This window comes from Rhinolophus hipposideros (genome assembly GCF_964194185.1).
Source record: "Rhinolophus hipposideros genome assembly, chromosome: 3".
Classification (NCBI taxonomy): domain Eukaryota; kingdom Metazoa; phylum Chordata; class Mammalia; order Chiroptera; family Rhinolophidae; genus Rhinolophus; species Rhinolophus hipposideros.
Genome location: NC_138049.1, coordinates 6142439 through 6158030, shown reverse-complemented (window position 1 = coordinate 6158030; position 15592 = coordinate 6142439). Strand labels below are relative to the sequence as shown.

Below are 15592 nucleotides of genomic sequence, written 5' to 3'. Positions count from 1 at the left end.
ATTTTCCTGTGATTCCTTCCAAGAGTTACACTGTTTTGAAATGTCTCTTAAAGCAGTTTCCAAAGTACCTGGCAGTTGCCATTTCACGGGAATAAAAGTCACACCTACACAAATTTTGGCTCCACCTAAGCCATCAGTCTAAAATTATGGAGCTCACTGGACACTGTCAGCAGGCATCCAAAGTTTCTGTTGTCATCATCGTCAATGAGGATATTTGCCACCTACCCAGCTGATGGCCCTACACCAGCACCGAGGCAAAGGAAAACAGTGGTCAATCACAAAAGACAGCTTGATCCTTGCTGGCAAAAGGCTGAGAGCCACAGACAGACAAGGGAAGGCAACGACCCACTCAGAAGAGAACCAAGAGCCAGAGCAAGCAGGAGTGTCTGCACACGTTTTCCTGCCAGATGCAGGTCACAGGTAAAATGGAACACAGACGGCAGGCCTGCGGGGACCGTCCGTATTGTCACGTGTGCCCCGAGGCAGCTCTGCCCGGGAGAGCTGGGGCCGCGTTGTCCAGGCACACCTGGACCTGTGCTTCGCGCCACAGCCGGCCAGAGAACAGGGAGGAGCCAAGCAGCTGTGTTACAGGTGGCGGAAGCAACCAGGCGTCAGATGGAGCCAACGGGAAGTGCCCAGCAAGGTGCCAGGCAGCAGGCCAGGGCTTACTTAAAGCCTTCAAAATAGTGGGATTCTGTGAGCGGAATCTTTTCTAAAGAACAGTTTTTGCTGTTATAAATAAAGCTATGGAGCATTTACCGTCTGTAAAGCATGGCCTGTAAGTCACATAAGACCCTCAAGTAGCTCACAGGCTGGCTGGTGAGAAAAGACAAGGTCAGAACAGCTTTACAGTGGAAAGTGCCAAATGCAGCAAATCCACGACTCAAATGATTACAGACATTCCAAAAGAACAAATGCAAATGGAAAATAAAATAATGTACACAAAGAACTCTTCACAGCATGGAATCATCTTAATTTAAAAAAATGTATCTATGTTAACATGAGGATGACTCTGGGTTACCAGAAACTTGTTGGACAGTTTCTATTCAACGGGGACATGGAAATGCCTTTTGAAATGTTTTGCTGTGTATAGTTAGAGGCACAGTCTCCTCTTCTTGCTTCTCTATTCTGTTTTCTCTGGCTCAGTTGCTGGGCATGCATGCTTGTAGACACACACACACACACACACACACACACACACACACAAATTCCTCACGGCTTTTCATCCATTGGAAATTTGCAAGAGCTAAAAAAAGGCATAAACTCCAGTGGCTGTGAACAGCTACTGAAATTAAAACATATCCTGACATACATTCTTACCCAATTTATCCATTTAGGACTGCAGATAGTATCTGGGAAGAAAAACTATTAGAAAAGCATAAGTAGTAAACTATGTCTTGTTAGAATTCTCTTCTCCCCCAGCAGTCCATTAAAATGGTTTGTTCAAAGTCATAGCTTCAATATTCAAAGACCATTAAAATAAACAAAACCAATTCTGCATACCAGTGTCAGGGAACGGCTCTCACTGCCAATTAAAAGCGACATTCCAGCGAAATCAGTGCCTCATGAGCTTGGCAGAGAGGTCTTACTTTAAACATTTTTTGTTTTAGTTTTAGTGGTGGTCCCAGCATCACACATTTTGCTCATTAGCATAGATGAGGCCTAAGGTTACAAGAGCTGTGGCAAGAATCATCCTTAATTGGATGGGTAGTTCTTCTACGATTTAGTTGAGAAAAGAAACCTAAATGGCACTCCAACCAATACGGGCACCTGATGATTACAGCAGTCTGAAAGCTTCTGTCTAACAAAACCTTTCCTTTCTAATGCAACTCTTCTTTCAAATGTCAGCTATGGTTGCTGGCCTGTAAATTCCATGACCTTCAGTTTTATTTCTTCTGGAAGGAACAGAATAACACACTTCTCTCTGAAATCCAGAATTCTAGCCCACCCCCTATCCCGCCATATTTTGTATGAACTGAGTGTCAGCAAGACTCTTCTCAGGGTTCCAGAGGCCATCAAGTCCTTCCCCTCTGGTGGTTTCAGGAGGAAGTTGATGGATTCCTGCATCTGGAGGGATCAGCTACTGCATGTCACCTTCCAGGGTCCGGTGGGACAGATGTCCATCTGTGCCCACCACTGTGCCTTGTGCTGTGGGCTGACGGAGAAGGAAGAGGCAAGGCAGGAGGGGGAAGCAGTGCCGGCCCATTGTCCTCTCCCGGGCATCCATTGAGGTCCTGTCAGGGAACCCTTAGCAGGTGATGTAGGAGGTCACCTGGGGGAAGCACCCACTTGAAGGATTTAACTGTTGGGGGTACAGCAAGCGCCCTGCTTTGGTTACATGATATGTCTGTCTTTCCCTAGGCCCAGTCATCCCTACTGGGAAAAAGACGGACACACAACCAGGTAAAAACAGAGCCAGGTTTCACCTGGTGTCCTCGGACAGTATAACTTTCCCAAGTCTCAGTCTCCTCATCTACAAAGTGGGAGGGAGGGCGCACTATGCTGTGGTCATCATCCCGTTAGTGGCCTTTGTAAAGCCCCAGCACAGAGCCGCACGCGGTCGGTGCCCGGTAGGTAGGCGGGGCCATATGTGTAGACCCGCACCTGCGCCTCCCTGGAGCACCTTCCCGGAGCGCCCTCCCGGAGCGCCCCCCAGGAGCGCCACCATGCACCACCTGACCACCTGGCTGCCCTGCCCTCGCGTCCTCTGTTCACACACCACTTTTGACCGTTCCGAGAGAGTGATGACCCTAATGAGGGTTTTATGACTGCAGGGTAACATACAGTGCATGCATCTCTGTATTGTCTGTTTATTCATTTATTTTTTTGACTTTTACCCTTTGTACTGTGAGATTTGCCTGCCTCCCTCTGCTTTATACATGGAGTGGACAGGAGTGACTGGGGCCAAGACACAGGGTGAAGTCTAATGAGGACATGGCACTTGGCCCCCTCCACACACCAACTGTCAGTGGCAACCGTGTAGTTTTTCCTCACATGCATTGAGCACAGGTCCCATTCCAGGCACTGAGCTCTAGGTTTATGTACATTATCACTTCATTTTTAAAATAACCTTCAGTGACAAATCCTAGAGCTGGTTGATAGAAGTAACATCTTTGAGAATGGATTGGTATCCTTGGTTATTTGGAATGAGCTATCCAAAACACAGGAACCAAATATCTGCAGATAATGTTCTTCATCTATTCGCTGAATTTATGAAACTAACTCAGGAAATAGATGAATCTAGAAAACAAAGGATACTTAGATTATCAACCTTATGTTACAGATGAGCAACCAACCTAAAGCATGGAGAAGTTAAATAAATGGCCCTAAATCACACAGTGAATAACTGGATTAAACAAAGGACAATAGGGGCCTTTGTTTATACCATTAGTACCCAGACTCTTGACCATAACAAATGTTACCTTTTTATTCATTTAGAACAGAAATTGGCACTTTTTTTTTTATTGTGAAATCCAGATAGTATTTTAGGCCTTGTGTGGTAGATGGTCTGTTGCAAGAACTTAACTCTGCTGTTGTATCATGAATACAACCATAGATAGTACCTAAGCAAAGTACATGGCTATTTTCCAGAGTAAACTTTACTTATAGAATCAGGAGATGAGTGCATTTGGCCTATGGGCCATAGTTTGCTGACCATTGACTTAGACTTTCAATCATCCATACTCTAATAAAAAGAAAAATGAAGTAACAGTACTGCCATTGACCTTTTGAATTGGTCCAGGAATTATTCACTTTAACTAACCCTTATAACTAACTTATGTGAAGGGTACTCAATGATCTGATCCCCCAGGAATTGGGGGCACAAAGAGATGAAGCCACTTGCCCAGGCTGCACAGCCAGTAAGGTACAGAGCCAGGATTTGAACCCAGGCAACTCGACTCCCGACAGGGCCATATCTTTCTCTGCTGTACGAGGCTGCTTCTCAAGGACTGCTCTGTGTCTGCCAGGGCTCCAGCTTTGGCTGCACTTTGAAGTCACATAGGGAACTTTGAAGAAAAGATGGACGCTATTATGGGCTGAACCGTGTTCCCCAAAATTCACATGTTGAAATCCTAATTCCTAGCACCTCAGAACATGGCTGTGTTCAAACATGTCTTTCAAGGGATGATTAAGGCAAAATGAAGTCATTAAGGTGAGCCCAATCTAACAGGACTGGTGTCCTTATGAGAAGATGAGATTAGCACACAGACACACACAGAGGGAAGATCATGTGAGGTCACAGGGAGAAGATGGCCGTCTATAAGCCAAGGAGAGAGGCCACAGGAGGAACGAGCCCTGATGACACCTTGATCTTGGACTTCCGGCCTCCAGAACTGTTGGAAAATAAGTGTCTGTTGTATAAGTCTCGTCTGTGGTATTTGGTATGGCGGTCCTAGCTTCCAAATACAGATGCCAAAGCTCCCTCCAATGAACCCATTTACGACGTCTGATGTAAGACTGGGGCATCCAGACTTTTGAAAAATTCCCCAGGAGTTGTAATAAATGGCGGAGGTTGTGGGTGCCATGTGTCACCTTCAAGGACTGATCTGCACCAAGCTGCCGGTGTGACTTGGTGAGAGTCTCTGAGGCCCCTCCCCCCAGGGGCTGGCCTTCACGATGGGAGGGAAGCCCGTCGGACACCACCCAGGGACTGGGCTGCCCCACAGGGCACCCCAGTCTTCCGTTCTCAAAGGGTCCCCAAGGTGGTTCCACTGAACTATGTTTGCCTTGAGGATTTTGTCAGATTCCTTTCTTTATCTGAGTTTTCCTTTATTTATTGATTGATTGATTGATTGATTGATTGATTTAAGAGGTCTTGTATTTTTTTGCACTTATGCCATGAATTCATAGGGAATGGGTTCCAGCAGCTCAGGCTCCTTTCCATTGGTTCTCACAAAGTGTACTTCTCTGGGTGGGGCAGGCTGGCGTTTCAGTTGAACCCAGGTACCTTTCTCTTTGGCTTCCTTCTTTTTCTGATCATTTTCCTTCACCCGTTTCAGGAAGCTGTCTCGGCTCTTAAAGTGCTTAATATGCTCAATACGAACATTAATTCTCTGGGCAAGAATCTTGCCTCTGACTTGTTTGTTTACAACAAAGCCAACCGCATGCTGGGTAACATTGTAGACCCTTCCCATTTTGCCATGGTGACATTTGTGAGGCATTCCTTTTTGAACAGTGCCCATTCCCTTGATGTCCACAATATCACCTTTCTTGTAGATTCGCATGTATGTGGCCAAAGGAACAACTCCATGTTTTCTAAAAGGCCTAGAGAACATATAGCGGGTGCCTCTCCTCTTTCCCTTTGTGTTGGTCATTTCGACGAATTACTGGAAGATGGCGGTCCCAGCCGAAAAGGAGCTTTACCTGAGTTTTCTTATCAGTAAGATCAGTGATAATTTCCATTAGGAAAATGGGTGAACATGATAGAAATTAAAACAAAACTAAACAAAACAGGATCTGTGAGTTTTTCCAGCAATGGAACTCTGCCTTTACTCAGTAATGATAGTGCAAATAATTAGTAATTGCCAAAACTTCATCCATTAATTCTCATGCTTAATATTATGGTATTTGGGTGAAATTTCACCTCGATTCATTTGAGCTCATAGTTTTACCTAATATGAAATTAGGAAAAAAAAAAAGTTTCACTTTCCTTTTTTAGTCACCTTGAAATAATGAAAGTCAGAATAAATCCAGTTGTCTGGAAAATGTGTCTGTTTCTAAATATTCTATGAGCCACTTAAAGGTTTGCAGATCATTAAGTGTCTCCCTCTGTAAAATCTGAAGCTTTTCAGTTACATTTCTATTCCAGGCTTCACTGTCCAAACAACATTATATTTATTGGATATAATAGAAAAGAAGACTGGAATATTTATTCCAGAAAATGTAAAGCTAAGAGAAACATTTTGAATCTCTCTCTCTCTCTCTCTCTCTCTCTCTCTCTCTCTCTCTCTCTCTCTCACACACACACACACACACACACACACACCTAGAACAGGAGTTAATTTAGTTGGTTTTCTTTGTTTTCTGAGCATACTGCAAATCTGTCCTCACGGTTCCAGTTTATTACAGTGTATTTTTATCTTCCTTTCAATAGAGGCGCTGTACCTAACAATCCCGTGTTCCAAAGAGTCTCCTTCAATGCATGCTAGAGTCCCTTTAGTGACACTGAATCCTTAAGACATCTGCTAAAAGTCAGCTACATTAAACTAACAGCATAATAGGACTGGGATCTGTGCAAATTTATCAAACAAACGAACAGTATTGACTTTTAAACAGACACTGTAGAGATTGCAAGGAATATCACAAGGACTCTGTAAAAGCCACATCCACCTGCCACTCGTGGGTATTCCTGGTGGAGTAAGACGGCATCGCGCAGTACACAGTCTGAGACATCGTGAGGCTGGGAGCGTCGCCGTCCTCTCGCCAAAAGAATCTTCTAACGAAAGAGAAGAATTCTCCCACCACCTCGGAGGTGGGATGTGTTTCCTGAAACCATCCTAATTCAGTGACTGTGCTCAGTGTCACATCTGTGTGAGCTAATCCAGGCAACAGAATTGTTTCACTCAGTTTTTCTAACATGAGACTCAGACGCAGGTAGAGCGGCAGCTGCTCATGGGCCAGGAGGATGGCAGGTTCCTGTGTCCACAATTTCTCTTGTCATATGAATAACAATCATTCTGGGCTACAGGTGGGTGTTGAAAACGTATATGTTGTGCATGTGTTGGGGGAGAAGTTTAATCACCTGGAGAACTTCAGAAAACCACGGAGATCACGCCAAACCCTGAGGACCGGTGAGTGAGTTACTGTTACTGATGGGAAGGGGTCCTGTCCCTCAAGTGAGTCAGAATGAGTCAGTATGCCTGAGACATGGCAACGTGGTAAGAGGCGGGTAAACACAGCCCCTTCCCAGCCACTGACCTCTAGGTCTGGATGAGCTGGATGAAATGAGTGGCCAGAGAGCTCTGGAAGCTTTCAAGGAATGGGCTCAATCTACAGATTGTCTCTTCGCAAGCCTGGGGCTCGGCAATGGGAGGGCTCCTCGGGCTGCCTGGGACCCTTCCACAGGGGCGTGGTATCAGCCCACATTTCTGTCCTTCACTGTGCTAAGCACTGCCTAACACCACTCATTCAGTCCCTACAATAGCCTGTGGGGGGCACACAGCTACCCCGTCTTACGGACAGAGAGGGGCATTCCTATTAGAGTCAAGCAACGTGCTGCTGGTCCAGCAGCCACTGAGCAATGGCAGGAGGCTGCAGATCAGGGAGTCTGTTTCTACAGCTTCCCCAGTCAAAAAAACTCCTCATTTCTAGTCTGTGCTACTCATCTCAGAAGAGACAGGAGGCCTCCACAGAAATTGGGGCCACTTAGAAATGAGGGTGGGGGCACCTGAGGCTCGCTTGCTGCCTTTAGGGTCTGGTCTTTCCAAGAGAGAAGAGCTTTGTGATTTACCTGGACAGTCTCCATCTCGGGTCTAACCACATTTCTATGTTTCATCATAAGTTTTCCTTCACATCACTAGGCCTCACCCAGGTCCTGAGAACTCAGAAAAGTCAACTAAATTACATATGGCAGCGCTTTCCCCTTGAAAAGACTTTCTCATAATGAAGAGAAAGGAAGAGCTAAGGATCTGCTCAGTGGCTGGCCTTGTCCTTAGAATCGTCCCGTGCCTTATGCCCAGAGCTGAGCTGTGATGTTCCTGAATTGGGATGTGATGCCCCAGGTACGGATGAAGGAGCTGAGGCAGGACCACGTGAGGTGTTGCAGATGGAAGGCCAGCTCCTCTTTAAAAAGGCAGAATTATGCAGGAGCTGAAAGAGACCTTGGCAACGGTGTTATCTACTGTCCTTATTTTCATTGGGGACACCAAGGCCAATGACACCTGATAAAACCCAAATTTCTAATGGCAGAGTAGGAAAGAGAAAGCAGGTTTCTGATTCCTAATCCAGAGTGCTGTCCTTAGGTTGGGGTAAGTAAGACGAAAAAAAATTGAAAAAAGAAAAACAACAAAAAACATCCACCAGAAGATGTAAAAGCCGAAGAGAAGTCATCTTGGAATATAATCGAATTGTGTGTTTCCCTAAGTGACTACAATCAAAGAACAGGTAGACGCCTGCTTACATGGATACTGTTAGAACATCTGGTCTTACACAATTAGGCTATTTCCATGTGCTGACAGATGGTCCACAGTGAAAACGCTTTGCTAGTCTGATGACAACAAATTCTAATAAACTCAAATGCTCTCTGTCAGGCCTCCTCCTTGCCCTGGCTCATCCAGGAGGCAATCTCTATTATGAAGACAGTGTTGTGTAGGCATTTGTCCATAATTTGCCATATAACTCTTTGAGTGTAATCTAATGCATTTGATTTTAAAAAAGAAGAGGTTTTATGCACACTTCTCTGTTTTGTTCTGTTGCTCTTTTTCATGGAGGAGGGCCCGATGGAAGGCCAGTTGGTAGCTGCACAGGTGGAGAAGTAGTGGAAGTGGGGCGTCCCCAAAGTGCCAATTAGGGGAAGGCCCAGGGTAGATGTCGCTGGATTGCTTGGCGATTTGTGATGAAGGCTAACTCAAAACCTTAAGACACTGCCTGGACTGCGTTGAAGCCTTTTTGATATTTCATCAAATGTATGTAGGAGAGAGCCTCTATGTATAAGCTCAGACGTGCACACAAAGGGCTAAATGCGAAGAGAGATACCTCTTTGTCTTCAGATGCCCCTAACAGGCAGGCTCCTTGGGGCCTGGCCCCTCCCCCTCCTCCTCCCTCGGAAATGTGGATTTTCTATCACTAATCTTCCCGGGCACTGTGGGCAGGCTCAGTGCCAGGGCTGCAGAGCACAGAGTCCGGTGATGGAAAAACCGCAGCATGAAGGTGCCACACAGAACGAAGACCAGGCCATGTTGAGGGAGGGCCTCCGTGGGCACGGAGGTAACTTGTTCACCATCCGCAATGTCATAGGGCAGCCCAAGGTGGGGTCCCTCCCTCTGCCCTCAGTCTAACCACAGCTTCTATGGGCAATGGACTTCTTTGCCACCCAGCCCTGATTTGTAAGCCAGGAAGCTGGGGACCAAGGGCTAGTGAAGGAGTGTGAGCAGGTGAGGCTCTTCACACCACCTCTTACAAAGTGGCTGTGCCCTCTGAGACACACTGGGCCAGCCATCTTTGAATGTCCTTGTCCTATTTCTGTGGGGGCTGATGCAGCTGGAAAGAATGGATGGTGTCCCTCCACAGACAGGCCGAATATCCCCGTGATACAATGGTCCTCCAACTTGAATGTCTACAACCAAGAAGCCAGTTTTCTGTCACTTGGAAGGCCCATGTAAATAATGGCACTGCTATAGGGCAAAAGAGCCACATCTAGTCCAGGAAGAAGTTCGTTTGAAATAGCATAAGAGTCTGAATTCATATGGGAGTTTATAAAGCTGCAGTTCAACCAATGGAAAGGCACTGGGGGCGTGATGGTGGGACCAACGTCAAGAACAGGGCAGACACGTGAGACAACCTGCCGAGAGTTTTATCCGCTGACATTAATTTTGCAGAAGAATCACGCCTGTTGCCAGAGTGCCATGCATCACATAAAATGCCCCCTCAGAATTCATCGCCACTGCCAGCATAAAGCATCTCCAAGCCCCGATGGAGCATGACCTCAGAAATGGCTTGAAATGAAGCTTAAAGTGAATCTCTGTCGGTAGACCATGCTTTTATAAACCACTAAATCAGGCTGAAATTGGAAGCGAGTCTACTGAAACATTTCAGTTTCTTAGAATATTACTCATCCGTGTACACAATGCCTCTGAGGTTCCCTTTACCTTGCCCATACCGAGCCTGTGTGCTGCCACTCACAGGTGTGAGGTGTGGTGAGGAAAGCACCGTCACACCAGGGATGGGGGAGGTTACATAATCAGAGCCGATTTCATTACCATAAATACATGTCAAATGGCCGCAACACATTTTCTCTGATTAAACTGTCAAGGACAAAACCATGTAAGAAAAATGATTTTTTATCCCTGTGGAAAAAAAGGGAAGAAAAGACAAAGTAGTGAAAATCATCTACATATTATGTCTACAGGTCGCCAACTTCTAACCTAGAAAAAATAAAATAGAAAGTTGAGTAACGTATAAGCAGTTACATGCCTCATTCCAGGCTGCGTCACAAATCATCTCTCCTGTGTTTTTAGAGGACGACATTGCATTTTTTTTGGCCTCTCCACACGCAGCACTGTCACCAATTATAAAGAACAGCTTAAAAGTACCCTCATTAGGTACTACAGCTTATCTGGAGATGAAAACTAAAAACAGTCCTCCTTTTTCCTTGTCTCAATTAACAAAAATACAACACCAAACTTAAGGGTATGTGAAAAGGCAAGTCCAGAGAATTAGCTGCAAATCTATATAGCAAACTGGTTTTCAGCCTGTCTTATTTTTGAGTAAATCTCTGTCGACCTAGAGGCAAAATGTGTGCGGCCCCAGAGGGGAGGTGGCCCAACCCAGGTGACTGACCCCAGGTGTGCTGGGGCAGGCGCCTGGTCCAAGAGCTCCTGTCAGAACTGCAAAAGAGGTAGAGCTGACTTGATCTACACTCATAAACCTTTTTCTTTCATGTCTGCTTATGTGTTTTTACCCCCCCACTGGGCCAGGATATTCTCTGTCCATCCAAGGGCGAACAATCCTGCAGCGTGGGTAAGAACCAGTAATATCACCGGAAATAACCTTCGGCGAGAGCCTTGCAGTCTTCATTCACATTCGCCTCTGCGTTTTCCACAAGCACAACCATGTCGGCAGGTGCTATTCATCCCCATTCTACAGACGAGACAGGGGCTCAGGGAGAGCGACTTATCAAAAGTCGCATGCCAGGAAGTCCTAAACGTGTGGGGGCCTCGAAATCCAGTCTCCACTTTCCAAGGTCCTGCTATGCTGTGGTCACATGACCTTTACATAACAGAGGATCAGGTGTAATCACATTGTGAATTTAATTCTTAAAGATAAAAAACACCAAAAACTTCTTTGGGGGTGATAATGACAATTGGGCTGTGTGTGTGTGACTCTGTGTGTGTGTCTGTGTGTGAGTCTATGCATGTGTCTGTGTGTGAGTCTATGTGAGTCTGTGTGTGTGTGTGTGAGTCTGTGTGTGTCTGTGTGTGTGTGTGAGTCTGTGTGTGTCTGTGTGTGTGTGTGTGAGTCTGTGTGTGTCTGTGTGTGAGTCTGTGTGTGTGTGTGTGAGTCTGTGTGTGTCTGTGTGTGTCTGTGTGTGAGTCTGTGAGTGTCTATGTGTGTGTCTGTGTGTGTATGTGTGTCTCTCTGTGTGTGTCTGTGTGTCTGTGTGTATGTGTGTTTCTCTGTGTGTCTCTGTGTCTGTGTGTGTCTGTGTGTGAGTGTGAGTCGTGTGTCTCTGTGTGTGTGTCTGTGTGTGTGTGTCTCTGTGTGTGTGTCTCTGTGTGTCTGTGTGTGTGTGTCTGTGTGTGAGTGTGTGTCTGTGTGTTCACACATGCTTACAGGGAGGGGTAGGGCGATCCTCTTTCTTGGCTCCACCCTTCCCCATGGAGGGTAACCAGGAAGCACTTCTGGCCTCTCCCCTCTTCACCGCTCACCTCCTCTTCCCCAGGGGAGGAGGAAGGCATCATTGCTGAGACATCTGGGAGCAGAGACTAGCTTGTAGGGCTCAAGCCATTTCCATCTCCCTTCTTGGCTCTGTCTGCCTGTCCTTGACCCTATCCCGCAGAATGTATGAGGACAGGACCCCATGCCGAGGGAAGCCTGTGGTATTAGCCCCACCTGGGACTGAAGCAGCTTCAGTGTCTGCTAACCCCTGTTGTGTCTCCACCACACTGTCCATCACAGGTGTTTGCAGGAATGAGCCCATCTGCGTCACGTGGTGCAGAGCTCAGGCAGGGAGAAGCGGTGCGGCGGTGATCATTTTGCACAGGGTACAATGCCTACCACCCCATCACGCTATGCTTTGCAAGTGACTGCAGACTCTGCTACCCTCTGGGAACTCATAAGGCTGGCTCTGGCCAAGTTCTTTGCCAGGTGGATGGGGGATGGGGGTGAGGGGCTACAGAGCCATTTTATTTGACATTATTGGGAAGCCCCCAGGGGCCTTTATTCCTTACAGATCCAGAGCTCTCAGTGTCTGTTTGGGACCACAACCACTGGCTTCTTAGGCTAACCATTACTTTACGTATTTTATTCTCCTTTTGCACTTTTCGTTTATTTCCTATCCCTTAATCCTTTCCCATTACAATTATGCAAAACTCTCCATTCCTATGAAAACACATTTCACTCTCTTCTACCAACATTTTGCTGACCGCAGTTTTAGTCTTCAAAATCAGTGAGACTTGTTTCACGTAATGAAAGAAGCCACTATACTCTGCAAAAACTTGCTTTTCATTAGCTTCTGAAACACACACAGGTAAATCGGAAATCGCCCAACTTGATGAAGCGTTGCTGTTGTAGGCGTCTGGCAGGCGAGCTGGGTAACTGTGGAGCCTTGGAGCTGCCACCCGGTGCTCAGCTCCTACAGCAAGAGGTTGTCTGAACGGGTATGAAACGAGACAAAGAGGCGTGAGACGTAAAGGTGTGGCCCACGCAATAGGCTTCCTCTCCAGCTCGAGAGTCAACTGGGACTCGAACTGCGTCTCCACCGGAACATACGGGGACTCTCAGGGCAGGCGACAAGGTCCTGTTGTTGTGTCAGCCTCCAGCTGACAGCATCAACCACTGCCTTTACCATTGGGGTTTTTTTCAAGAGAGGAAAGGCTCCACGTGAAGAGAAATTATTCAGGTGGGTGATGCAGGGCAAACACCATGTCCTGTCCCAGACTCGCCTCAGAAATAGCTTCTAGGATCTCCTGGGAATGGTACATCTTCTCTTACTGTTAAGCTTTGCTTATTTTACGCAGTTTTCTCACGAAAGGGTGGTCAACTAGGAAAGCTATGACGATTATTTTTCTGAGGGATGAAAATAAAGCTTAAAAAGAGCCATGCTGAATAAATTAGAGGATATCCAACGACATTATAAAAGCCTTTGCTCAGTGAATAGACTGGAAAGCACGCCTTCTACAGGACGGCATCCCTTCAAATTCTTCAGCAAATATTTGTATTGTATTTTAAATAGATTCACAGCCCAAGGCAAGAAGGAGTGTCACAAAGGGAAAGTGCCTTGTGGTGCTTTAAACACCTGTGCCACAAGCCGTTCTGACGGGCACTGGCACTGCCATTCCTTCTCCAATTCCATCACAGCCAGTGAACTCTGCTTATTACCCAACATGGCCCAATATAAATTCTTTGTATTCTACACACACACACACACACACACACACACACACACACACACACACACACAAAGGAAGTTCTGACAGTTAAGTTCGCAAACTTGTTGCAATGATGTTGCTAACCTTTTAGATATCAGAGGGATCATTCATTATGAATTTGTACCAATTGGACAGTTAACCAAGTTGACTATTTGGAAGTGCTGGATAGGCTGTGTGAAAAAGTTAGACAAAAATGAACTGAAATTTTTTTGCCAACAATTCATGGCTCTTGCATCACGAGAATGCACCAGCTCACACGGCACTGTCTGTGAGGGAGTTTTTAGCCAGTAAACAAATACCTGTATTGGAACACCCTCCCTACTCACCTCATTTGGCCCCCAATGACTTCTTTCTTTACCCAAAGATAGAGGAAATGTTGAAAGGAAGACATTTTGATGACATTCAGGACATCAAGGGTAATACGATGACAGCTCTGATGGCCATTCCAGAAAAAGAGTTCCAAAATTGCTTTGGAGGGTGGACTAGGTGCTGGCGTCAATGCATAGCTTTCCAAGGGGAGTACTTCAAAGGTGATTGTAGTGATATTCAGCATTGAGGTATGTAGCACTTTTTCTAGGATGAGTTCACGAACTTAATTGTCTGACCGTGTGTGTGTGTGTGTGTGTGTGTGTGTGTGTGTGTGTGTGTGTGTAGAAGATAAATAATTTTTTTTCTTGAGTGCGTTGAACCAATCATCTAGGCAAACAGTTTAGTTTATAAACTTCTGGCTAGCATAAAACAATGACTTACCTTCTCATGAATCTGCCCCTCCCCCCCATACACACTATGGATTAGATTATCTCATGCAATGGAATAGAAATTGAAAAGTCTGTCTCATTTAGAATTAAAAAAAAAAAAAATCTTTGCAAGCTGATTTGGAAAATCTACCTTGAAGTAATTTAGCTGTCTGTTCCTTTTGTCTTAGTATTTCCATCTATCAGGGAATTAGTTTTGTCCATAAATGTAATCAATATGGAATATAAAGTCACCAAATTAAAAAAAATAGATTTAGAGCTCTCATGATAGAGTGTACTTAAACTTGAAGTAATGCAAAAGCAGATTACATACAGCCATTCGAATGTCTTCTTATTGCATTTCTCTGGTAAGTGACAGAAAAATGATTGCAGTGCTTGTTTATTTTCATAAAAATGTTGATCTCTTCCTAGAATTATTGTGATGTTTATGGAATATAATAGAGGATTTATGATGTGGATGAGAATACAATATCATCTTTCACTGAGGGAAGGAAAAGGAAGATGAGAGGGGTCTTGGCTGGGTTTCCAGTCACCGTTAGGAGAAGAACAAGAGCTCACAAGTCAGGAGGAAGAAGCTGAGCTCTAAGAAGGCAGTGAAAGGACTGGGGGCAGCTGGGAGAGGGTTTGGGAGAATCAAGTCAAAATCAGACTTTCTGGCAAGAACAGAGGGCAGAAAGAGCTCCCTACAGTGGTAAAAATGGGTCGGTTCTCAGAAAAGTGGTTCCCATTTTATAATTTTTAAGACATATTAAGTACATATTTATATAGCAACCTTGTGATGGATCAAAGACTTTCTTCGTTTTTCGAAGTATAGGTCCCCATACTAGGATGTCGCATCATGATTCTTTTATAATCAGTTTTTCTACAGTTTCAAGTTGCAGTTTCTTTAAAGTAAAACAAGGACGCATAAAGACGGTAGCATACATATACACAATCTAAAGGCAGAACTGCTTTAAATATTTAAGGTTTTTCTCCTTCAAGTTTTATAATCCTTCTGCTTATAAATAATTCAACAGTAGTTTTCTGAAAACCTGTTTCATCAAATCTTTCCAAATTCCTCAACTTAGGTTTTTTTTATTTTTTGAAACAACTTTTTGCATTGATGGTTCACTGGGATTTTTAATTCAATTAAGAAATTCAATATTAAGCACAACTAGCAAAAACAGGTCTGGAACAAATATAACTGACTGTTGTCGAAAGTCTTAATTAAAGTGTAGGAGCAGGAATGTGGAAGGTCACTAACCTGAAGGCTTCAGGGCACCCTGACCATCAGTGGGGGTGTATTTCAGAGGATACAGGGACGCTGATTAACTCTTAACCTCTTCTGTGTGGCTGCTAGGAGAACATGCTTCGTGCTACTCAACTTAGAGAACTAATTCGGTCGTGCTTACCTTTCTTAAAATAAAATATTCTCAGTGGACTTCTTTACCCTAAAAGTTAAAGCATGTTAAATATAGGCCAGTGAATAGATATTAAAATGCTTATCTTGCCATCTACTTTATATGAGTGTTGGAAAGGAATCATACAATT

The 15592-nt window shown here is 45.0% G+C and overlaps 2 protein-coding genes across 2 annotated transcripts in view; both read right to left on the bottom strand.

Moving 5' to 3' along the window:
* The window catches only part of PRKN (parkin RBR E3 ubiquitin protein ligase), a 1140411-nt gene that overhangs the window by 247019 nt on the left and 877800 nt on the right, over window positions 1-15592 (bottom strand). The window lies entirely within an intron of this gene.
* LOC308496147 (large ribosomal subunit protein eL21-like) lies at window positions 4833-5315 on the bottom strand (the record flags this gene model as incomplete). The annotated part of the gene is made up of 1 exon (XM_081044899.1): window positions 4833-5315. The coding sequence occupies one exon, from the start codon at window positions 5313-5315 to the stop codon at window positions 4833-4835; it is 483 nt and encodes a 160-aa protein (XP_080901025.1).